At 39.7% G+C, this 26,046-nt stretch overlaps 1 protein-coding gene across 1 annotated transcript in view; it reads left to right on the top strand.

The window, feature by feature from the left end:
- Positions 1-26,046, top strand: part of GNAQ (G protein subunit alpha q) — a 295,452-nt gene that overhangs the window by 99,569 nt on the left and 169,837 nt on the right. Inside the window, exon 2 of the mRNA XM_081236842.1 lies at positions 7,880-8,064. Coding sequence (XP_081092968.1) covers positions 7,880-8,064 — 185 coding nt within the window. The remainder of the gene's footprint in view (positions 1-7,879; positions 8,065-26,046) is intronic.

The following is a 26,046-nucleotide window of genomic DNA, read 5'->3' as shown; positions in this document are numbered from 1 at the left end:
AGTAACCTTTTTGAAGAAGTTTGGCCTGAAAATTCATGTAAACTTCCTGTTCTTCTCCAGACTATACTGTTGTCAGTTTGAAATGTTTTAAATTGAGATATAATTCACATACCATAAAATCCATCATCTTAAAGTGTACATTTTAATGGCTTTGGGTATATTCAGAAGGTGGTGCAGTCAACTGATGCTAGTTTTTCACACATGGATGTTTACAATGAACACATGATGGTAAAATGGACATTCTAAGAAAATGCTCTTGTGCTTGAGTAACCTTGGAAGCACCTTACCCAGGAGGGTTTTACTACTTCGAGAAGCCCAGGACTAGATAATCTCCCTCTCCCAAACATTTTCAATAGATTGCATTTTCAATGCATTTTACCTGTCTTTCCTTTTAAAAACAACTTAACTGGATCAGAGTTATTATTAATAGTCCTGGTTACTACTAACCTACTCATCTATTCAGTTTTCACTCACAGTTGGTGATACTAAATTCAGTTAATTTCCGTGCTGCATTTTAAAAACCGTCTAGAACCTTCTTCAGCCTTCCTGGGGGTAAAGAGTCAAGTATTCCCAACCCTTGCCCTTAAAGCAGTCTTTAAAGGAGTGGAGGGACTTCCCCCATGGTGCAGTGGTTAAGAATCTGCCTGCCAATGCAGGGGACACGGGTTCGAGCCCTGGTCCCGGAAGATCCCACATGCCGCGGAGCAACTAAACCTGTGTGCCACAACGACTGAGCCTGCTCTCTAGAGCCGGCGAGCCACAACTACTGAGCCCATGTGCCACAACTACTGAAGCCAGTACGCATAGGGCCTGTGCTCCGCATCCAGAGAAGCCACCGCAATGAGAAGCCCACGCACTGCAAGGAAGAGTAGCCCCTGCTCACCACAACTAGAGAAAGCCAGCGTGCATCAGCGAAGACCCAACACAGCCCAAAATAAATTAAAGAAAAAAAATTTAAAGGAGAGGAAGTAATGGTGACTTTGGTATTAGAGCTGTTCAATTTCACAGGCAGGCTTCCAATTTAAGTGGAGGAAAATGGGCGGGAGGCAGAATACGTGTGTTTTTAAGTATATAACCCAGAATGTGGACAACACATGGATTGCATTTTGACTCAGTGTTATTAAATCACTTTTATCTCAGTGCTATTAAGTCTTTGCAGGTGTGGGTTGGTTGATGATGTGCTTGTGGGTAGAAAATTCCTCCTTGAAATTTCTGGTCTGGTTTATCAAAGTTTATGTGGAAGTAGCCCAGGTTCAGCTTTGGTGGTGCTGAGATTCTGTATTTTAGACTCTTGGCCTAAACCAGTGGACCTTAAGTACAGATACTTGGATTACAATTGAGCTCCTTGAGACTAGGGTTTGTTCTTAGCTGCTCTTTATCTGGGTGCTGGCCAATCAAGAGGGCAGGGGCATTTCGCCTGAGCTTTCACATTAATTAAAGGCTTCAGATGTAGACTTCTGATGGTTTGACAATATCTCCAAATACAGTCATGAAAGGCACTAGAAGGAGAAAACGAATATATTCATTGTACAACTTTAAATACCACAGTTTTTAGAGCTCTATTTTGGCATTTCTTCTTTTTCCTGGGTGGGAGCCTAGAAAAAGTGGCAGTGGTGTGGGTCTCCCTGAGCCTGTAAGAGGCCCTGAGAAGGTCTATTTTCTGACTTTCTTTCAGGATAAAGGGAATGAACCCTTGAAGTTCCTGATAGTGAAGTGTTCAGTGATTGTTTTCCAGGGGCCGTGTGTGGAAATGGGTCACACCACGTTTTTCAGACAGTGATAGTCGTGACTGACATTTTTAGGGCACTGAGCAATTCTTGTGTATACGTGGATTGTGCTTCACAGCCCTTTTGATAAAAGTGTAGCCCAGGAAGCCAACTTCAGTGGGAAAGAAGGAACCATTGAGTCCATGATTGCTTTCAACAATAAATGACAATTCATTACCATTAAGAAGGTAATGTATTATTAGATTTAAAACTGTCAGGTAGGGTGTGGGATAAGAAAGACTGTCCTATAAACAGCAAGGTCCTACTGTACAGCACAGGGAACTATATTCAATGTCTGGTGATAAGCCATAATGGAAAAGAATGTGAAAAAGAATGTGTGTGTGTATATATATATATACATGTATATATACATATATGTATGTATCACTTTGCTGTACAGTAGAAATTAACACATTGTAAATCAACTAAACTTCAGTAAAATAAATTAAAAAAAAACAACAACATGCTGATCAAGAAGCCAAAAAAAAAGAAAAATTGTCCTGCTTTTAGAGATTAATTGGAGGGAACTAATTACAGACTGCATCTTGAGAATGGGCCGAGTAATCAGTGTAAAGGTATAGATGGTTAGTATGAGTAGGATACATAGAATAAACACGGATTTGTGGTAGAAGCTGTACGTGGAAATCCTCTTGTGTTGAAAAGATCTTGGCAAAGCCTAAAGCATCAGATTGTGTGTGTGTGAGAGAGAGCGTGTATGTTGAATGTGCCATATTCTAACAGCTTACAAAGTGTTGCCCTCCACAGTAGGATATTATATAAATTCATATTTGATGTTTGGCCTGATGGAAGGACATGTGAAGTGAACTGGGATTGCTCTCTGTGGCTTATCCTGATCCAGTGGGTAGGGAAGAAAAAAGTATCCCTCAAAATCAATTATGCATGCTAGATGAAGTGGCCTTTTTAAATAGCATGATTTAAAAAAAAAATAAATTTATTTATTTATTTTTGGCTGCATTGGGTGTTCGTTGCTGCACGCAGGCTTTCTCTAGTTGCGGCGAGCGGGGGCTGCTCTTCATTGCGGTGCACGGGCTTCTCACTGCGGTGGCTTCTCTTGTTGTGGAGCACAGGCTCTAGGTGCACAGACTTCAGTAGTTGTGGGACACAGGCTCAGTAGTTGTGGCTTGCGGGCTCTAGAGCGCAGGCTCAGTAGTTGTGGCACACGGGCTTAGTTGCTCCACGGCATGTGCGATCTTCTCGGACCAGGGATCGAACCTGTGTCCCCTGCATTGGCAGGTGGATTCTCAACCACTGTGCCACCAGGGAAGTCCCAAATAGCATGATTCTTAAATAGTCTCATTTCTGGGTGTTTTGATGGGCTGGGGTGAGAAAAGGCATAGTACTTAACCAAAGGTACAAATAACTTTGCTAGAGAAAATTTTCAGCCACATTTATAGAGGCCAATGAAGGAGAAAAGCAGGACTTTTCTGGACTCACATCCTTGCGTGTGTTATGCTTGTTATTAAATAATATGATTGGAGATATATTCAAATTAGCAAAGATGGAGCCTCCCACCCCCTAGATTTAATGTAAGGGCTCCTTCCTAGATTTGATTTTATCAATGGCTTTGATAAAATAGTAGATTTGTATTTCTTTAGGTAACTTAAGAGTTACTTATGCTCTCTGCTGTGAAAAGAGATTAGCCAGTACTGGATTCACAAAGCAACCTACTAGTAGAAGTCTGCTTTCTTTCATTCAGAGATAAAGAATTGTGAAGTCTCTCATTATGCTTTCCATGTGGCCTTAGGAAACATCATTTTTATAATTTGGAACAGCTGGGGGTTTGTTTTATTGTAACAGATTTTTTTTTTTTCAATTCTAATCCTGAGTAGATTTTTTAAATGTCCATTTCTGGGACTTCCCTGGTGGCTCAGTGGTTAAGAATCCGCCTGCCCACACAGGGTACACAGGTTCGAGCCCTGGTCCAGGAAGATCCCACATGCTGCAGAGCAACTAAGCCCATGTGCCACAACTACTGAGCCTGTGCTCTAGAGCCCTTGAGCCAGAACTACTGAGCCTGTGTGTCACAACTACTGAAGGCCGCGTACCTAGAGCCCATGCTCCACAACAAGAGAAGCCACTGCAATGAGAAGCCCACGCACCGCAACGAAGACCCAACACAGCCAAAATATGGGGGGGGGGGAACCCATTAACATGCATAAATTAAATGAAATAAAATGTCCATTTCAAACGCTGAGAATATTGTATAAGTTTATGAAAAGAGGAGAAGAACATGAAATTTGGCTTACACATTTGTGAAGAATTGTTAATTTGTCTCCACGATAGAACTCTTTTCACGGAACAAAGAAGCTGAGTTCTTTGCTTGGTTGATGTTTTAGTCCATAGTACAGAATAATACTTTGACTACTTTTATCATTGTACCTATAACATTTGCGTTACACAGATTTTCTGTTAGGTGAAGCTTGCCTTCACTTTGAATTTGCTGCATTTATACAATAGAATCAAAGTGTGAGTATTAAATTTGTGAGTAAAATTTACCTGGGAGGGATGGCTAGTCTTGGAAGATGGTACCAAGAATCAAAATGAGTCCCTATTAATTGAAGTAGTATTCAGAAATTCAGAATTAGGTTTAGATGGATGAAAGTTGAGTGTAGTCAAAGGCAGGTGGAGACGTTTTTAGAGTGCGGGCAGTAGAAGTTAATTATCCTGGATTTGGGCAGCCCTGACTGTGGAAGTATTGCCAAACCCAAATTGGGCAGCTGAAGGCTGGGCTCAGCTCTAGTGTTGCCAGTTACCAGCTGTGTCATCTTAGCTCAGATGCCTCACCTTTCCAAGGCCTTTTCTTTTCCATAAAATGAGGAAAAAGACATCTGTCTCATAGAGTTTTGAAAGGATAAAATGACAGTGTATTTAAAAGTGGCAAAGTATAAAGGGTTGAACACAAATTTCTTTTGGCTCCTTTATAAGAGAGAGGATATTCAGGTGGTGGAGATGACTGACTGTTTCCCCTGTCAGGATTGGAGATGAGTCTTAAAGTGTGTGTTACGGGGAGACAGGTAGGCTCACGTGCACATACTCTGGGGCACAAGTATTAGATTTATTAGTACTTTTGGGGGAGGGTCAGGAGAGAGCCCTGGATTCTGGTTTTGGGCTCTGTCATCATGATTGGCTTCCAGAAGAGTGTTATAAGAGTGAATTAGTTGGGGCTTCCCTGATGGCGCAGTGGTTGAGAGTCTGCCTGCCGATGCAGGGGACGCGGGTTCGTGCCCCGGTCCGGGAAGATCCCATATGCCGCGGAGCCTGCGCTTCTGGAGCCTGTGCTCCGCAACGGGAGAGGCCACAGCAGTGGGAGGCCCGCGTACCGCAAAAAAAAAAGTGAATTAGTGACTAGAAAAAAAGCAGCAAGACTTATAAAGAAAGGGCAGAAGAAGAAGAGAGGGTACTTCCATTCCCTTGCCTTCCTGTTCCTTCATTTATTAAGCTGCCCATGCTTTCCTTTGGCTATTTGTACCTGTCAGGGTCTCTGCAGGAAACAAATGGCCTACTCCAGCTAGGTGAGTGAGAAGAGTCTTGTTCAGGGACTGTTTACAAAGGTACTGACCAGGTGTAGGTAACCAGTGAGGGCTAATGAGTGCAGTAACCAGGGGCCAGCAAGGTGAGGGAGCAGGTACAGGCACCCAGAGGGGGCCACCCAGCAGGAGCTGTGGCCTTTTGAAGGGGACACAGCATATCTGTGGTTCCCTTGCAGGGAGCAAACTGGGGAAATAGATACACCTTCCTCATTCTCTTGCTCTCTGGTCTCCTCCTGGTGTCTCCTGTGGACTAAACCCAGGAAGACCAAGGACAGGAGAGCTGTTGATGTGAAATCCTTCCCAGTCAGCCTCCTGGGGCACCAAGCAAGACGGTAGAATGGAGGGAGAGGATCCCTTGGGTGTATGTGAGGCAACAGGAACATGTCTTACTTTGGAGTTGATTTTTGGATTCTTTTTTGTTTCCTCTTAATCTCTCCCCATTTCATTCATTCTTGGGTCCCGTATTCCACCTATAATCGGAGTCTTCATTAGGGTGATGTCTAGGGGCTTAATTAGTGTAGATCCCAAGAGGGGCTAAGGATTGACTGCTTTTGCCCAACACGACTTAAGTGACACACAAGCCAGTGTGGTTTAGATATCTTCTTTTACTTTCTTGATTTTATTTTGAGGGGGTAAGTATATAAAAGCCTCTCAGCTAGGAGGAGGCCTCTTGCTCGATTCTCTTTCCTTTTCTTTTCATACTATTAACCTCACATATTAAGATTTCTTCTTGTTTTTGGTGTGGAAAAAACTGGCAGAGATTCTGATTTGATGATTATGTCTCTAGTTGGGCCCTCAGAGCAAGCTGTTGGTTCTGGGATAAGGATAATAAACAGAGAAGCGATTTAGGTCTTTTTCTTCCATACTTTGAATTGCTCAGAAAGTAAATATACTGGTTTCTTTCTATAAATTGTTGATTGGTAATGAGAAACAATTTCGTAGCTTTTTAAATACTTTCTGGGTTTTTTTTTCCCAGTATTCATGGATGGGATTATAAGAAGTTCATTTTTAACTCCTTGGAATTAATCTTGTTAGAATGGGTTGATAGCATTCACATTGCAGTGTTAACTTCATACTTCAGGGAATTCGGGAACACTTTATTAAAAGTCATGTGAAAATGATAAAGGAAGTGTTCATTTTATATTTCAAGAAATTGAAGATCACTTTATTAAAAGTCATATGAAAAGGATAAAGGAATCGGTGACCACTGGACTGTGGGGCTAGAAATCATCTTTCACTGTAACTGTGTGAAGCTTCTGTGTTTACCAAGACATCTGTAGTCATTTAAGAGTGCTTCTATGAAAACTGTAATACTTATTTGAATTTTTCATGATTGTTTATAAAGATAGTAATGAAATCCAACCACCAGAAAAACCAAACAAAATTAGGACAGATGTTGTATTCCTAGTTTTTAGTTCTCCTTTTACACCTTTTTGTTGTTGTTGCTGTTGTTTTAATGCCTTGTTGATAGGAAATGCCAATGAGGATGCTGTGGTCATCCTGTATATTATTATTATATTCTTCCATGTTTAATATCCAAAAAACTTTTATTTTTTTCCCCACATTGTTAGGAGAAGACAAAGACATTTATTGTTTTGGAAATTTCAAGGAAATTTGAAAGTGAGTGGGAGATATTCAGAAATGAAGTTACATACTCCCAAAACCACTTATATTTTTAAAAATGAAGTTTTTAGATTCACAGTTTCAGATTCACTGTAGAAGAAATATGTTGTCATTTCAGTGAAATGATCTCATGTTTCCATTTTTCCTCCTCCCCACAGGCATTTGTAGCTTTGTTATGGATTATCTTCAGGCTTATGGTAACTGAAAAGGAATATTGAAGAAGGGAAAAATGAGAACACAAAAGAAAAAAATCCAGTAACAGTAAATTTCTGTGTCATAGTTAAGAGTTGGCAGAAGGAAGGAGAGTCACTGTGTCTTCTCTGGATTCAGTGGTTCCTTGGCATAACTCAGCTGACCAAAGCCCCTGGAAATAAATACAGTTGATACTTGCTGTCCTGAAAAATGCTAATTCTTATCTTATCTGGGTACTGTGTTCTCCACATACCCCATTTTAAAATAAGAGAAAATGTCTAGAGATTTTCAGGCATTTTTGTCTTACCACTCTCTGACCAGCATTTGTGTGAGTGCATTGTCATTTTCAGATCCAAATCCTGGCTAAACATCCCAGCCTCCTGGAATCATTTCAGACATTCTCCAGGGAAGAGAGCTTTATCAAGTGTTCATTCTGTTCAAACGATGCTATTTTTATTGTGTTTCATATAAGATACGTGGTTACAAATCACTATCGAAATTCCATGCCGAGCGGCTTCCAAAGAGGTGACTGTTTTTTGTTTTTTTAAAGCTCATCTGCCTCTGAAATGGACTGTCGCTCCTCTAATTTTGCTGAGTGCTCACCATAGGTGGCATTTCCCCCTCTAGTGATGCCCCTCTCAGCAGGCCCTTGGAGATGTCACATCCAAGGCCTGTTTCTAGTTTAGTTGTCTGGGAGACTGTGAGAAGGTCTCGTGGTCTGATGAGCTGCTGTTGTTTCTCTTTCAGGGACAGGAGAGAGTGGCAAGAGTACGTTCATCAAGCAGATGAGAATCATCCACGGGTCGGGCTACTCTGATGAAGACAAAAGGGGCTTCACCAAGCTGGTGTATCAGAACATCTTCACGGCCATGCAGGCTATGATCAGAGCCATGGACACGCTCAAGATCCCCTACAAGTACGAGCACAATAAGGTAGGCGTAGCTCCTCCTGGGAAGAGCTGGGATATGTGGCGGATTTTTTAATGGACGTTTTCCATCTCATCCTAAATGGGGCTTTCAGTGGCTCAACAAGTTGTTTATAACTGTTTTTTTTTTCTTAAGTCTTTAAAGTTACAGCTATAAAAAATTGGAATTGTATTCTTAGTGATATCAGTGAAGGACGTTTGGATATTCGACAATAGATACACGGATGTTTAGAATGTAGGGGCACACATTACCTTAAGAAGATAGTTTGTCAGTTCAAGACAAATTGACCCAAGTGAGGGGATTCAGATGAGAAGCAGTGGCCTTGCTTCAACCTCCCATTCTTTGTACTCCCTTGAAAAAAGAACAAAAACAGCTTAAGACAATTCTGTCCAGTTTAATTTTGGATTTCGTGACTTCCTTTCAGTAGTACCACAGGCTTACTTTTATTTCAAAATAGGCCCATCTGTCACTACCAGTAACCTTTCAAACACGTTTCGCTGGAGTTGTATTAAAGTAATGGAAACTTCTAAAATCACTTGAGAAAGGGTTAGGGGAAAAATTTTTTTAATTTTTAGCTTTGTAGAAAACAAGCAAACTTACCCAATATTCAGCATTTTTTCTTACTTGAAATAGAAAAATCATTTTTTTATTCAGGTGAAAACAATTGCTGTAATTAATCACCCTCCAAATATTATAGCTACATGATGCCCAACAAGGTTGGTGCATCTGAGGGTGTCTCTAGGTTTGAATTTATGTTTTGAATTTATGGGAAGCGGAATCTATTTGGAATTTGTAGAAATGTCTTCCTGTTAATCAATTGGTATGTCTACTGATGGATGTAGTCTTTGTTCCTTACAACTTGTAGATGCTGATCTTATAATAAGTTGGTAAAACCTCACCTTTTGTTTACAAAACACTACCTTTGCACCTACATTTATTTTAGGACCTTCAGTCAGAACTTTCATTCTCTCAGTACTCTTGATAATCTACTCTTGAGGATATTTCCATATACCAGCATCAATGAGTAGTAGGAAGAAGGTGGCATGCCCAGTGTGACTCATTAACTGAGATATAACTCACAAACATGAATCATAGGTAAAATAAAGCAGTTCTCTGTACCTCCGCTTCTGTTACCATTTAGAAGCTTCTAAATATTCAGATCATTTTCAAATCGGGCATTTCTTTATGAGGGGTGGTTCTTTGAAATCAACTGGCTGCTTCTTATCTAGTTGATACCTTCACAGTTAGTTTTCCGATGGCAATGAGAGTCTCTCCACAAATAACCCTCCCTGCTTTTACTCTCAAGAGTGAAAAGATCTGGGGAGGTTCATGGGAATATGGTAACTGAATCAGATGAGGCTGCCTGGATATGGAAGCAGTCTGAATTTAAAAGGATCAGGGTCCCCCCCTCCCCCAGCCCACCCGCCCCAAGAAATCTCAGTGTAACGAGTTTCTGAAATAGGTGGCATGCTTGTTTTGTTGCAATTGTAAGACTATTCTGTAGAAGGAATTTTTTTAAATGCCAGTGACTTTAACAATCTACAATTGGTTGATAACATGATGATCTGATGAATTCTGTCTGAGTTACCACATGTGTGGTGTAATTGATGTTTGTTTGTGTATTTTACATATATACATACATATTGCCAGTTTACACATTAAAGTATAATACCATCTCCTTAATTATACCCAAAAATCATCTTTCTTGGTGCTCCAGAAGAATCCTTCAGGATCTCGCCTTGACGTTAAATTTTCGTATGAAGATCATTCATTGTACAGACACACAGACGTAGAAGATGATGTGGAATTTATGCCCTATTCATAGAACACATTGAAGAATGCTTAATGTGTGTTATTTGAGCTCTTTGTATCAATTCTAGTTAAGCAGACTTTACTGTGTTGGATACCATTCAGTTAAAAATCAACATCATAAAACATTATAATAATACAGATTTTTCTCAGAGATTATAATTATCCTGTGAAACCTTCCCACATCTCTTGGTTACTTAACATACTGTCTAATATAGTGACTGACATCTGAATTCCTCAATACGTTTAATTCCCTTTAGTTCATAATATAAATTATGTTCACATTTGCTCCATTTTCTCTACAACGTGTGTGAATTTTAAAGCATCACCCCTTGCTTCCTCCATTAACTTCCTGAGCTCTGCTCTCTCCTTGCCTTTGTTAAAGCTTATTAAGGAAATAATGTCGTCTGTCTCCCTGTTCCACCCAACTGCCGATTCCTCCTCATTCTTCTCTGCTCCCCCTGTGGTACTAAGCGATCCCACCCTCTTGTGGAACCCATACTGGAGTATTGATAGTTGCCTAGCTTGTATTAGTTATGATGATTTGGGTATTGATCTTATTTTCCTGACTAGTTTCTAGGCTCTTTGAAAGTAAATCTTGTGTCAGTTCCATCTTGGCATTATTCATTGTCCCTGGCATTGTATCTTGTACACAGTAGGTGTTCAAAAGATACTTGCTTTATGAATAGGTAAATAATTTGTAAGCTTAAACAGCTGAAAGCCTCCTCTCCTGCCCCTCACCATTGTTGAAATGATTATTCAAATCAACAGATAGCTGTTGATACATAAGGGAATAAATGCAATGGGCTGTCAGGGAGGCAGAGAAGGTTAACCAGGGCTAGGCAGAAATTTGCAGTCCAGAAAGAGGCAAGGGCAGAGCTGAGGGAGGAGGAACGGCCAGAGTAGATGCTCAGAAGAAGGTATGTGCATGCAGTGTATAAATTGGCCAGTTTTACTAGAACAGAATTCCTATAGAGGAGAACTGAAGAAATAAGAACCAAAAAAAAAAAAAAAAAAAGGCGTAGAATGTGCTTCTGAAAGCTTTTGAATCCAGGCTAAGTAGTTTGAATTTTTTATTTTCTTATATTTATGATACCTACTTAATAATATTTTACGTCTTGGTTAGAATTTTCTACAGAAGTGTCTGGTTACAGTATGCTCTAATATTTTATAAATAGTTTAAAGGACTTGGTGTGCATTTTATTAGCAATTACTTGGAGGCAGTGTGTTGTGATTTGTATTATTTTGTGACCCTAAAGATATAACATAAATAACCATTTGGTTTATTGAAAAGCTTCTTTGCACCTACTGCCACATTGGCCATAATCTATGGTAGTAGCATTAATAAAAACAAACATTTTCCAGCCTAACTTTTGTTCTTGCTTCTAAGTTCATATATTTTGTAAAGCAGAATGTAGCTTGCAGACGATAGGACCCGTTCTTAACTGAGGAATTGTTCACAGTTTTGTTTGCTGTGAAATTGGTCTAGCTAGGGGACTGCCATGCTGAAATATTGGAATTTCTTTTGCTCTTGTGTAAGTGTTACTACATTGAATTGAGAGTCTCACTGGTTAGCTGGGGGCTGGCACAGTGGTCAAGGGGAATCCAGGCCACAACCTCTGCCCCAGGTAGTGGCGTCGCATTCATGTCTCTTCAGGGCCCTTACTCAGTGTCCCAGGGATCTTCATTTCCAGGGGAGCTTGCAATAAATTGCAGACTTTTACCAAAAAAAAAAACCAGATTAATTCCTCCCTGGGCGTGTATCCACTATCCTGTTCTTGGACTTTCTTTCCCAAACAAGTAATATTTATAGGTGAGCTGCTTGGACCCAGCCCAAGTAAGAGAATGTGTTTGAGGACTTCTTCTGAATACTGTGAGCTCGGGTTTATTTATTTCTACATATTACTTTGCCTTTTTCCTAAACACACGCGTTGATAGCTGATGTTGAAAGGGATTAAATATTTGTTGCTTAGTCAAATCAAAAGATCCATTTAAGGCTCCACTAGGTACAAGGCATTCAATGATGAGGCAGATTACTCTGTCTTTTCTTACTTTCCAAAAGGTACAAATTTCATCACTATTATTTTATGCTTTCCTGTCTTATACAGGCGTACTCTTTGGATTATTCTTTGGGCCTTGAAATCAGCTCAATAAAATTTCTATGTTAACATGCTAAGAACTGTCTTGAGTTACAGCTTGGGGAAATAGATCACAAGGTTTTGAACTCCTGATTTTTATGTACTTAACTACCCGTATCTGGTAGTTGGCATTCTTCCGGCTTTGCTTGTTGTTGTTGTTTCATACACACATGCCTTACTTTTTTATTCGATTGCAGATTTCCTTACAGTGAGCAGGCTTCTTGTTTTATAATTTGTTATCTCCCCCACAAGAAGCCAGGAATGTTGTAGGAGCTTTTGTTCACTGAGTGAATCACTCCAGTTAGCAGGTCCTGGTGTCCCTTTACTGTTGGCTTATCATTTCTGCGAACTGTGAAATCCAGGTATTACAGCAGTTTCGAAGTATTGAAAGGCCTTTGCTCCCTTTGCCAATCCCAGGAAGAGAAAAGAATATGATGAATCTTCAAGACAGTTACTGAGTAGAACTCAGCCACATGCTAATGTTTGGAAGACACTGTCACCTCTTCTAGCTTTTACTGTTAGACCCCAAAATCCTGATGACCAGGGCTCTTTTAACACCTAGGCTGCAGCTGCCTTTGACCAGCCAGCCAGCAGTTTCCAGGCCCGACTCCTGTGTTCCCCTCTCTCCTGGGGGGGTGGAGAGGTTGCGGGGACATGTTGCAACAAATACTTCTGGTCCTCCCAGAACCTTTCTAGGAAAGGATGTGTCACGGGGAAAGTACCTGGTTAAGCACATTTACAGCTTTCTGAACTTTCTCTGCTTCCTGAGAAATCTAAGCTCCCAGAAGCCATTTTTCAAAAGACAAATGTAGCCAAGATCTTGGAGGACTTGCCAGCTTGTTCCTGCCTTTGATCAGTTGAACAAGAAAATTACTGTACTACTTTTTTCAACATGAGGTAATTTTCTAAGAGACTGATTTCAATTTAGTATTTGTCACCTGTATGATAAGCTCATAATAAAGGCAGAACTTAATCAGTATATGTCGGTATCTGTGCCTCTGAAGAGTTGTTTCAGTCAAGGTTCTCTGCTCGCAAGCAACAGAAGCCAACACTGGCTAACTTAAGTGGAAGAAGGATTGATGGGACTGTGAGGTCACTTGGAGAATTGAGGAGAAGCCGAAGGACTAACTCTCAGAAGCCAGGAAAGGTCTGTGGAACTCATATGAGAGAAGCATGAACTCTGACCGTTTCCAGTCTTCTGTCACCCCATTCAGGATTCAAATTCCTGGGAAAACTTGCCTGATTTGTCTAGCCCGGCTTCTGTGCTAGCTTTGTGGACAAGGCTGGGCAATTTGATTGACAGTCCCTGAGGGAAGTCTGGGTACAGTTAGTAGAAGAAGAGGAATGATGCTGGCACAAATCACAATTATCCACTGCAAAATCATACCATCAATTTAAAAAATAAAATGACACATGGATTCTCTGTAGATACAAGCCCTCCAGTTTTGCTCAGCATTCGCTAAGCCTGTCCTAAAATACAGTTTCTTATTCTGACATTGTTCAGGGTGGGATATTGGGGAAGGTTGGGAGGTTAGTGATATAGCAACAGTTATAAATGAAGTGAGTAGCTGAGTTTGAGCCAGACCACTGAATAGCTGAGTAACCTTGGGATTGTCACATGTCCTCCCTATGCTTAAATTTCTTTACTCTCTAAGCCTGAATTTCCTCATCTGTAGAATGGTACAGGTAATAATAAGATATTTCAAGGGCTAAATAGATAATCTATGTGAAACTGTCTTGCAAATGAGAAAAAAAATGTTTGGAAGTTATTATAAGATGAATTTGTCATCATGGAGAGAACAAATACTACTTATCTTCCATCTTTATTAAGAATAAAACAAACAGACAATAGCTTAAACAGCATGACCAGATTTAGGAGGTATCTAAGGAAAACTTTCCTCAGAGTGACAGTCATTGAAATGGGATACCAAGGAGAGAAATCTCCTTATCTGGATGTGTTCAAAAATAGAATGTATTTTTAACATGTGAAATTCTTTAAGGCCATTTTGATGAAATAAGACCAGGGATGGGCTAGACAACCTCTAAAATGCTTTCCAACACTACTTTTTTTTCATGCTGATTCTCTGATTCCAAAACTCTAACAAAGAGATGAAGCTGTTGTTAAAGTTATTTGTTATAATTTAAAGCTCCTACCATTTTTGAACATTGTCCATTCCAGAGTACTTACGAGGATTAAAAAAAAAAAAAAGAATTTAAAACAGATTTGCTTTGACAGTGGTCTCTAGAGCAGTGGAGATTTTTCTTTCTTTGCATCTCGGTCCCATAAGTGATTACAATATTTATGTCTGTGTACTTTAAAAAAAAAAAAAAAACAACAGTGTTCAAAGTTCAAAATCAGCTGCAGGTTTTGTGGGTGTTAGTAGCGATAGTTATTTTAATTGGGTTGTTGGCTTCTGGCCACCAAAGGCAGCCTGTACTTCTTCACAGGGAAACTTTCTACTCCTGCTTCTACAAATCTTTGAGAGTTTTCTTTCTAATAAATAGTCTAAAGGAATCTAGAGACTTTTCATGACCCACTTGATGTGTCAACCACCTCTTTTTCTGAGGTTGGTTCACCACTTTTTCCTTTCTCTCTAGGACTCTTGCTGTGGAGTTGATCAACACGGATTCTCTAGTAACCTGTATCAGCTTTCAAAATCCCTTTGTGTACTTTCTTTTCTCTTTTAATGTCTTGCAAATATGTCCTAGCCATGTTTTCTCCTCACTTTATCCTTGTTCCACTGTAGTTCTTTATTCTTTTTATACCCATGTCAGCCATATAAAAATAGAAGATGAATTTTGTAATCCCCTTTTCTCGGCTAAAATTAATCCATAATCCCAAGGCATGCCATATCATTTATGCAGGATGAGTTATCTTGAGTTCATGTTCATCAGAGGAGAACTCTGAAGCAAGCAAAGACTTGAGCAATAGACTGAGGCTGATTTCTTTTCTTTTTTTGGTAATTTTTTTATACAGAAAAGTGTGCACATCGTTAGTATTGTCCATGTATTTTTCCATTGTGAACACATTTGCATACAGACCTGTTCATCCAGATTAACATGACCAGGAATTCAGAAGCCTCCTTGTGCTTCCTTCAAAATACTCCCAACCCTGAGGGGGGACTACCATCCTGCCTTCTAATAACATAGATTAGTTTTTGAACTTTGTATGAATAGAAGCATACAGTATAATACTCCTTTGTGTCTGGTTTATTTCACTCAACGTTACATTTGTGGAATTCACCTATTTTGTTACTTCATTTATTCATTTATTATTGCTGTTTAATAGCAGTGCCCCATAGAACTTTATGAAAGTGGTTTATGTCTGTACAGTATGGTAGCTATTTGCCACATGTGACTGTTGAGCACATGAAACGTGGCCAATGTGACGGAGGAACTGAATTTTTACTTCACTTAATCTTTTAAATTTATATTTACATGTGACTAGTGGCTACTGTATTGGACAGCACAGTTGTATAATATTCCATTTTATGAATATGCTACAGTTTGTTTATATATCCTGTTGTTAATAGAAATTTGGATGTTTCTGGCTATTACGCATAATGCCAATATAAACATTCCTGTACCTGTCTTTTGGTGAACATAAGCATGTATTTCTTTGGGTTACGCACCTAGAATTTGGAATTGCTGAGTCAGAAGGTATACATCTGGTCAGTTTCAGTACGTGGATACTAGCAAAGAGTTTTCCAGAATAATTGTACCAATTTACACTTCCACCAGTTACCTTTGAGAGTTCTAGTTGCCCCATATCCTTGAAGACACTTGGTATATTATTAGTCTTTTTATTTATTCTGGTGGCTGGATAGTGGTGTCACACTGTTGTATTTCTTTGATAAGTAGGCATGCTGAGCACCTTTTCATATATTTATCAGCCATTGGTTATCTTTTTAAAGATACTTCTTCCCTTTTTTTTTTCTATTGGGTTGTCCGATTTCTTATTGTTTCGTAGGAGCTCTTCATATATTAAGGAATCTCAGTTGAGTAAATGTATTGCAGATATCGTCTCTACCCTGTGGCTTGCTTTTTATTTTCTTCATAGTTCTTTAAGTGAAAAGAAGTTCTTAATTGTAATATAGTCCAGTTTATCATTTTTTTACCCTTTTGATCCTTTTAAAGTAATCTTTGCCTGCTTTAAGGTTGTTTAAATAATCTGCAGGTTTTTCTTCTGAATTCTTTGTTTTGTTTTTTACATTCAGATCTAAAATCCATTTCAGATGGATTGTAGAGTATGGTGTGATGTGTGTGGGGGGTCAGGTTTTATTTTTTCCTATGGGTATATAATTAACTCATTTACTGAAAAGACCGTCCTTTGCCCAGTGCAATGCAATGTCTGTTTTCTTTCATTTTGTCACTCAACAAATATTTACCAAACATTTCCTATATGAAAGTCAACATAAACCAATTTGGCTGTTTTTAAAAAAGAAAAGAGCAAGTGCTCTAAGGAACATTACTGATTAGTCCAAATACACGTGAGAACTCTGCTAAAGCATTCTCCCTCTAAATCCCTTTCAGCTGCTCAGAACTTGGACGTCCATGGACCGACAGCCACCATACAAAATACATGTGGCATAGTTTAACACATTTTAGTAGGAAGTTGTGAATCTGGTCATTTGGCTGTTCTTAGTTAACTCCTGGCAAAGCATCACATACATACTTTCCTTCTTCTTTTAAACCACGTAATGCATGATTTTCCCCTTTAAGTTTCAAACAATGCATCTATTTTCAATTAGAGAGTCAGAATCTATTTGTTGGAACCAAAGAAAGTGAATGCCTAATGGAGTTTGAAGGGATCTAGTGAGAATATGAGACATGCTAGCATTTTTCTTCCTCATTCTCACACCACTGAAGAAATCATTTCAGTTCCGGACTTTTTGCTGTTGTTGACCCTTAGGGTGGGGCTTGCTTAGGGTTTAGCAAAGTGGCAGTTTTGCTTATCTTGGTCACGTATATCAAAGCCTAAAATCTTCTTGTTTCTTGTACTGTAGTCTTCCCCGTACTGTTTACCCCAAATCACTTATACTTGCTACATAACTGTGCTTTTAAATAGCATACTGTTAATATACTATGATTTTCATGAATATATGTGCATGTATCCAAACATGAGCATCCTCAAGGAAATGTACTGATACTTTAAAAAAATAATAAAATGCTCCACTTAAAGCGGTGATCACTAGTTTTGATTGATTCGTTGTAAACCTATACTTTGAACACATTTATTTTCCTGATTTTATGTTTCTTAAAGTGAATTTGCTAAGAAGGTAACCTTTAAGTTGTTGCAGTTTTCTTACAATCTTGTGTTATTTGTTTAAAATGAAAAATGACTTAGAAAGGACTGGCATTACCAGCGTATATCAAGGAACTTGATACCACTGTTGAGATGTGTAAGATTATAGATTGGTTGGTAGGTTATCTGCTTCTTTCAATGTACACACATCCTCTGTGGTAAAAAGCATAATGGTTTTGAGCTGAAAAGAAGGCTGTCCTGGGCTTCCCTGGTGGCGCAGTGGTTGAGAGTCCGCCTGCCAATGCAGGGGACACGGGTTCGTGCCCCGGTCCGGGAGGATCCCACATGCCGCGGAGCGGCTGGGCCCGTGAGCCATGGCCGCTGAGCCTGCGCGTCTGGAGCCTGTGCTCCACAACAGGAGAGGCCACAACAGTGAGAGGCCCGCGTACCGCAAAAAAAAAAAAAAAAGAAGAAGAAGGCTGTCCTGACTGTAGTAGACACTGGCCTTGGCCTATCTGGGAGGTAGTGAACAGTTCTTGAAATGGTGGCTCTGTGGTAGGAGTTTGGCTGTTCAGCTCATCGTTTTCCTCGTGTATTTTGGAGGCACCAGCCTGATCTTCTCCCTCAGGCTGTGCTCATGGCAAAGGGATAAGAGTGTATAGCTGTTTGGTTAGACTACACTGCAGCCAAACCCTCACTAAAGTTGGGTGTTAAAATACTTTTGGATTCAGTAATCCTTCAATTGACCTTGATCCTGTATTCCATATTGTAATGGAAAATTTAGTGTTAGCAGTGCTTGTCAGAGTTTTAGGAATTTTGGCTTTAGCAGGGCCAAGTGCAATGTCAGTGAGATATTTGGCCAAGAATTTGATATTGGCATAAAATGGCCAATACCACATACTTTGCTGATGGTCTGTGTAGATGTCGAGTGGTGTGTGCCCAGCCATGGGGGAGAAGGGCGGCCTGAAGGAAGTGTTTTCTTTTTCTTTGTGCAATGACAATATCATTTTGCCAAATGCTATATGAAGATGAGGTGCCTTCTAATTTGCATATAGCTGCCATATAGTCCGATGGCAGCTTTGGATCATCCAAAATGAATATGAGGTAGGGATGGTGATTTTATATTCTAGAACAGTGCGTCTCAAACTCTAAAGTGTGTGCAAACCACATAGAGATCTTGTTAAAATGTGGATTGTATTTCAGTGTATCTGGGGAAGGCCCAAGATTCTACATTCCTCACAAGCTCCCAGGTGATATTGAAGTTGCCTGAAGGTAGAGCCGTCTTTGAAATAACTGACTGTACCACTAGAGGCAATATGAAATCATCAATGGGCTAACCTTTGAGTAAAGATCCCAGAACTGATATATCTGTGGGATTTCAGCTGAAGGATATTCAGCAAGTTACAGGCTTTCTAAGCTCTGTCTTCCTCATCTGAAAACTGAGGGTAATAATGTTACCCACTTTGTATAGTTGATGTGGGCATTAATGAGAGAACATATTGGGTTGGCCAAAAGGTTCATTCAGGTTTTTCCATTAGATATTATGTAAAAACTGAGAACAAACTTTCTGATACAAACCCAATTGATGCAAAACTTTCAGGGTGGTAACATCAGTATAGTAGTGCCCACTAAATGGTTGTTGTCAAATTCTTCTCAGAAAGTTTTGGGTCAGGGGAAACATATGGGCCTTTGGATAAACTGCAGAATGTGTAAGAATAAATTGCTGATTGTTTGAAGATGTTGAAGAGGCTATGACACAACAATGAGACGTGAGTCATTATCAGGTACACCAGTGGTTTCCAGGAAGTAGTGGCCTAGACTGTGATAAGACCTAGGACAGCTGGTCTAGAATGTAAGTAACAGTGGTGACTCGGAAGGGGTTCATGACCCATGTTACTGCTGGTATCATGGAGCACTGACTCTTTCCTGGTGGTCAAGGTATCTTATTGTCTTGACTCCAGGGTGTTTGCAAGTAAGGGGGGGCAGCCAGTCCACTGTGAAAAATGGAAGTGGGTGGGGAGGAAGGAAAAGGGAGAGAAATAACCTTTGCCCAGCAAAACCAACCAACCAATCGAACAAACAAACCTGGGCCCAACACTGTGTCAGGTATTTTATATGCTCAGAAGTGTGAGGTGCAGGTAGTATTCTAATTTCACAAATAAAAAAGTGTTTAAAATGTGTGTCTCAAATCACTCCAGTTGCAAGTTTACGGGCTGGATTTTAAAATCAGAGTTGGGCTTCATAATTTCCAAAAAGCCATGCTGTACTTGACTCCATAAACGCCTTTGGCACCAGGACACACATATTTAAGTTCCTTATGAGAAAGAGCAGCTGGAGTTCCCTGCGGCCACTGCAGCCGTCCTCCCACCCCCTCTGTCTGGGCCAGAGGCAAGACCGTGCTGCTTACTGCTGTGTCTCAGTACCTAGCACCCTGCCTGACCCGCAGTTGGAAGCAGTAAATATCGTAGAATGAATGAACCAGAATCTAATGGAATGGAGCTGATTGTGTGATACTACTGTTATTGTGGGCCTTTTAAACTCTTAATTCTTACAACCATCCATTTGACTTCTGCTTCCTGACTATAACTTTTTAATTACCTCTTTATATTTTCGATTAATAGCATGGTTATTTGTTTAGCAGTTAGTTAATTTAAAAAAGTATGCATTTTTCATTTCTCTTAGGGTCAAAGGAAGTATTAGACATGCATTTGCTTATGGGGACTTGCAGTCTCATTAGAGAGAGAGAGATAAGATACTCAACAAAATTGTTTAGTTCTCTAATTTTCAGGCAAGAGAAAGATTTCTACATGAAAGCGTATATATTTTTCTTCCTTTTGTGATTTCCCTTTCTTTGTCCTCCTTCCTGTCATTCTGCGTGGTGCATGTGGTGATACATCTGGCACTATTGGGCATCTGTTTGTTTTCTGACAGTTGCCCAGGGAGAGATCTTTTATGGGAGCCCAGGAAGGTGTCTAAGCTGCTGCACTCCTGGGCTGCCAATAGGTCTTGATCTAGACTACTATAAATGATGTAAAGATACAACTCCATGGTGAGCTTGGTCACAAATCAAGAAAGTGATTGGAAAGCTTATTCAGCAGAAAAATCACTTGACTATGAATTATAAAGCACGTAGTTATAATATGTGAACAGAGCTATAATACGTGAAATTAAGAAATCTGGTTGAATGTTTTCATAAGGACCAGATTCTTTCCCCCCTCCCCCTTTTCCCAAGTGGAAATACATTGATTTTTATAAAAATAAAGGTAAATGTGCTCATTATAAAAAAAATTAGACAACATATGAAAGCAAAGGAAGAAAGTAAAAATCACTGTGAACATTATGATAGGTAGACGTACTAAAATTTAACTAGGCACATATAATGTAGGGTCACTGTCCCTTATCCAAAACTTTGTGGGCCAGATTGTTTCTGAATTCAAAGTTTTTTTCTTTTTAGATTTTAGAAACATAATATGAAAAATATAGTATATATTTTGTAAAACCCCCATCGAGGTATGGGATAGGCCCCTGTAATCAAATACATTAACATTTCAGCAGCAAAGTATACTAATATTTATAATTAATGGAATAAAGACTCTAAATATTCTTGTAGTAGGTCACATTTTCCCATAAATGCATCACAAAAAACATCTCTCAGTTCTTGGAACTTTTGAGAATTCAGATTATAGATAAGGGAGTGAGGACCTGTATATAAATACTGATTGTTTTTATTGGCTGTACACCACACTTTTTTTCTGACTTGCTTTCTCATTTGTGCCATATTGAACATTTTTGCAGGATAAATTGTTAGAAATGGAATTGCTGGGTCAAAGTGTGTACATATTTTTAAGACTTTTGGTAAAGATTGCTAAACTGGCATCATGAAAGACCACACCAAATTTCAGTGTAGGGTCTGAGTATGCCTGTTTTTACCACATCCTTGCAAATTCTGCATTGTATTAATGTTTTAAATCTTGCCAATCTAATAGGCAAAAGCCTTATTTTAGTTTACCTTTTTCAATACTAATGATGTAGTTCTTTTCATAAGTGTTTGGCCATAGACTTTCTTGTAGATTCATGGCAGAGGTTGGGACATTTTCAAATCAGTAAACTGAGACGATCATCTTATGATATTTTCGGAGATATTAATTATATATTTCAGGTATGATCGCTTGCAGTGGTTATTTCATTTAAAAAGTGAGTGGTGATGTACAGCCAATATCTCTGTAGGTGTCAGCAAGCTGTAGGCCAAATATGTGTTTAATCCCTGCCTGGCTTATTCTCAGATGTGGCTCTGAGAATGTGTCTCATTCTCAGAGTGCCCCCTTGGTTCTTTTAATCTGGACACGTATGGTAGTGTCTACAGTGAGGACTCTTTCAAGGATCATTTGGATGGAAATTTCCTGAATACAGAAGAGGTACTGAATGGCATTCACACCTGAAGGGTTTGGTTTGAAATCTCTTTAAGCACATCATCAACCTGTAGGTGAAAATAAATGAGGCTGTGTCCTTTGGCCCTGTGCGCTTACCTCATATGGTTTTCAGACAACTGTAAAATAGTACAGCCACACTTACTTTAAAGGAGGAATTTTGATGTTTTTATCCTTTCATTCTGCAGGATCTAAAAAGATTTCCCATAAGTCTGAGACAGTGATTCTCAGTTGTTGGTAACCAGCTCTGGAATCACCTGGGGAGCTTAATTACCACGCAGGTACCTGCGCTCAGGCAGTAGAGACCTCATCCAGCAGGTCTTGGACTGCCTTGAGAACACTAGCCCAGCTCTGAGTTTAATCAGGTTATAATAACAATAATAATAATCATAGAAGTGATTTTTATACTTGTAAGTACAGGTATTGTTATTATAATGGCAATAGAGATAATCATAAAAATTCTTATTAATGGCAGTGTTATGAATGTTTTAAATATGTATGATAACTCAATATTAGTCAAAGTTCCACATTAAATGAATGAGGAACTTTTGGATTCCCCATCCTTAATATCTGATCATATTTTATTTATTGGAGATAGAGAATGAGTACTTGAAGTAAGGGCCATTCTTAACTTTTAATGTAGAGAACACAAATATAGGCAGCATTTTTTTTATGATAAAGAAAATTTCAGAAAGAGATTAGTTTTCTTAGTTGAGCAATAGAGTACTACAAGCAAACTAGAAAATTTCCTATTGACACGATCTCACTCTTCTGTAGTTTATTAAAGTTTGCATTTCATTTCCTTATAGTTTGTGTGTGTGTAACTTTCTTTATTGTCTGTTTTGAAATGAGCCTGTATGGAATCTAGTTGTTTCCTTGGGGATCCTGTCACAGACACATTTGTGAACAGTTGATGCAAGAGAGCAGAACACATTTGCATCAGTTTCCAACATGTCCATACAGTTCAGCATTCTGGAACAAAGAGATGTAAAAGAATGTTAGCCACGTTAATTTGGGTCAGCCCAGGAGACTTGCTAATTATGCGACCCAAGCACTAATTATGTTGTGAACCTTGTTCTTAAAACATAAGCAGATGTGTGAACTTCCGTCAGCTCCATCACCCAGATCCCTTTGTGTTCTGGAAACTGATGATTTATGGTCCCCACAGTCAGCTCTTGACTCAATGAAAAGCAAAGGTATGCCCGGCTGATAGGCGAGAGCAGGCTCTGTGTCCCGGTAGAAGCAGGGTTTATCATTGATCTTCTGTACACTTGATCCAGCGCACACGTTCGCTCTCTCAGGGAAGGGGGCTTGGCGTTAGCTCAGATCAGCAGGTCTGAGCTGGCTTGCCAAATTACCCAACTAGATATGGAAAGTCAAACGTCATCCTCTCACTGTCCTTGTAAGGGCATTTACATTTTGCCTTAAATTTGAAAATGAGGGCTTCCCTTGTGGCGCAGTGGTTGAGAGTCCGCCTGCTGATGCAGGGGACACGGGTTCATGCCCCAGTCTGGGAAGATCCCACATGCCGCGGAGCGGCTGGGCCCGTGAGCCATGGCCGCTGAACCTGTGCGTCTGGAGCCTGTGCTCCGCAACGGGAGAGGCCACAACAGTGAGAGGCCCGCGTACCGCAAAAAAAAAAAAAAAAAAAAAAAAAAAAAAAAAAAATTGAAAATGATTTCACAGGGTGGTTTTGTTTTGTTTTGTCTTGTGTCTCCCTGAAACATGGGAGATATATGTAGCCTGGCTCTTACGCGTGAGGAAACAGAGGCACACAGGTGACCTCCCCGAAGTCATACAATCCTGGAGCTGCATTTTGAAAAATGACAATTTACTTTTGGACTTTTTTTTTTCTCTCTCTCTCAACTTTTAAAAATAAGGTATACTTATTTGTGCGGTAATGATGGGTTTGGACTAGAAAGGCCAGTGTCAGATTAGTTTGCTTCCCACACTTTGCACTCCCAGCTTCTCAGAGGGTGGGTCACTTGCCTATCTGTAAAGCAGATAGAGGCTGAGTGGAAAGTCACCTTTAGCCTCTTGGGAAAGGGAAAGGGATTATCATTTAGTCAGAGCTTTACTCTTATCGGTCTGTTTGTCCAATACCAGACAGGTGCCAGATGTCCTAGGAGCTTCCTCTAGGTGTCCCACTTTATTCCTCACACTGTGCTCTCTCTTCCACAAATAAGGAAACCGAGGCTTTGTGAGATGAAATAACACTCATTGCTGCCAAGTGGATACGTGACATCTCTAGACAAGTCTAACACCCAGGCTGCCTGGCTCTACAGCACAGGCTTTTGTCAGAACTCCTCAGCTGTCAGGCTCCATCCTTGCTGGCTGCCCTAGTCTTGTGTCTGTGACCAAGCCTGCTTAGATGGACTGGGACCTGGGATGCCTCAAACCTTAATCTTCTGTGTCCAGTCTGCTTCTCATCTGTAAGTGCCTCGTTCTACCACCCTGAGTTGACCTCCCTCCTGTGACTTCCGACCCGCATTGCTCATGGTAGCTTGCAGCCCTTGTTCCGACTAGCTGAGATGCTGGCCACTCCTTCCTGGCCTGGCTCCCATCACCATGTAACTAGCCATGATGTCTGCCTGAATATTGGTGACAGCTACGAATTTTGCTTCCTCCTATGGTTATGAACTGTGCGTGATACCAAGGTCTGGGCCAAGTTGCAAAATAATTAAAGCAGAAACTCCAAGATTGCACGCTGAGGTGGTAAGTGAAGTAAAAGAGGGCTGTGAAATAAGTTAACTCGGTTACCGTGGCTCATGGCTAAGAAGCCAGGCTGGCTAATTGGGAAGCATGTGTACACACTCTGGGGCCACCATGGAAAAACCTGGGTGAAATTTCACAGTCTCTATTCAAATTTATCCTCTTTTGTCCAGAAAATAAATTGGTGTTCATTTTTCTACCCCAGTTTAGATTTTGTGAACCCAGTTCTTGAGTCTCAGATCATTACACATCATTGTCATTGATAACGTTTTGTGGATTCTTGATTTAAAAAAAATTTGGATTTCCTTTCCTTTATTATTTTTAACATTCTTGCTTTCCTTTTTTTTGGTAATTTAAAAGTAAACTTTTTAGCTGATGTGCCACGTCAGACATACTGTCTCATCTGTTACTATCATAACCTGTTAAGGTATTCCTCTCAATGTTATTTGCACAGCAAAGTTTTTTTTATCATGGATATCTGCAAAAAGGATGAGATTTTAATTAAGGAAGATGCTAATGCAAATAGTCAAAGTAATACTATTGACAAGGATGCTTGATGAAACTTAGACTTACACCACAGCATGAGAAAAGGATATTTTTCATCAGATGGAGTACATTATTTGGAAATGAATTGTGATGACAGCAAGTAGAAAGCAAACAGGACATATTTTCTGTATATTTGGAGCTTGCCTTAGGTATAAGAAATTCTGAGAGAAATTTCATTTTGCTTCACCCAGTGAGTTATAATAAATTTAATTTAAATTTAATCCTAAAAGGTGGGTATTTTTTTAATTTTTGAATTTTATTTTGTTTATTTTTTATACAGCAGGTTCTTACTAGTTATCTGTTTTATCCACGTCGGTGTATACATGTCAATCCCAATCGCTCAATTCATCCCACCCCCACCCCCACCCCCTGCCACTTTCCCCCCTTGGTGTCCATACGTTTGTTCTCTACATCTGTGTCTGTATTTCTGCCCTGCAAACCAATTCATCTGTACCATTTTTCTAGGTTCCACATATATGCGTGAATATACAATATTTGTTTTTCTCTTTCTGACTTACTTCACTCTGTATGACAGTCTCTAGATCCATCCATGTCTCTACAAATGACCCAATTTCCTTCCTTTTTATGGCTGAGTAATATTCCATTGTATATATGTACCACATCTTTATCCATTCATCTGTCGATGGGCATTTAGGTTGCGTCCATGACCTGGCTATTGTAAATAGCGCTGCAGTGAACATTGGGGTGCATATGTCTTTTTGAATTATGGTTTTCTCAGGGTATATGCCCAGTAGTGGGATTGCTGGGTCATATGGTAATTCTATTTTTAGTTTTTTAAGGAACCTCCGTACTGTTCTCCTTAGTATCAATTTACATTCCCACCAACAGTGCAGGAGGGTTCCCTTTTTTCCACACCCTCTCCAGCATTCGTTGTTTGTAGATTTTCTGAAGATGCCCATTCTGAGTGGTGTGAGGTGATACCTCATTGTAGTTTTGATTTGCATTTCTCTAATAATTAGTGGTGTTGAGCAGGTTGTCATGTGCTTCTTGGCCATCTGTCTGTCTTCTTTGGAGAAATGTCTATTTAGGTCTTCTGCCCTTTTTTTTTTTTTTTTTTTTTTTTTTTTTGTGGTACGCAGGCCTCTCACTG

The sequence above is a fragment of the Mesoplodon bidens genome (assembly GCF_964165515.1).
Source record: "Mesoplodon bidens genome assembly, chromosome: 6".
Lineage (NCBI taxonomy): Eukaryota > Metazoa > Chordata > Mammalia > Artiodactyla > Ziphiidae > Mesoplodon > Mesoplodon bidens.
The sequence above is the reverse complement of the archived record's forward strand: the minus strand, read 5'-3'. Positions and strand labels throughout refer to the sequence as shown.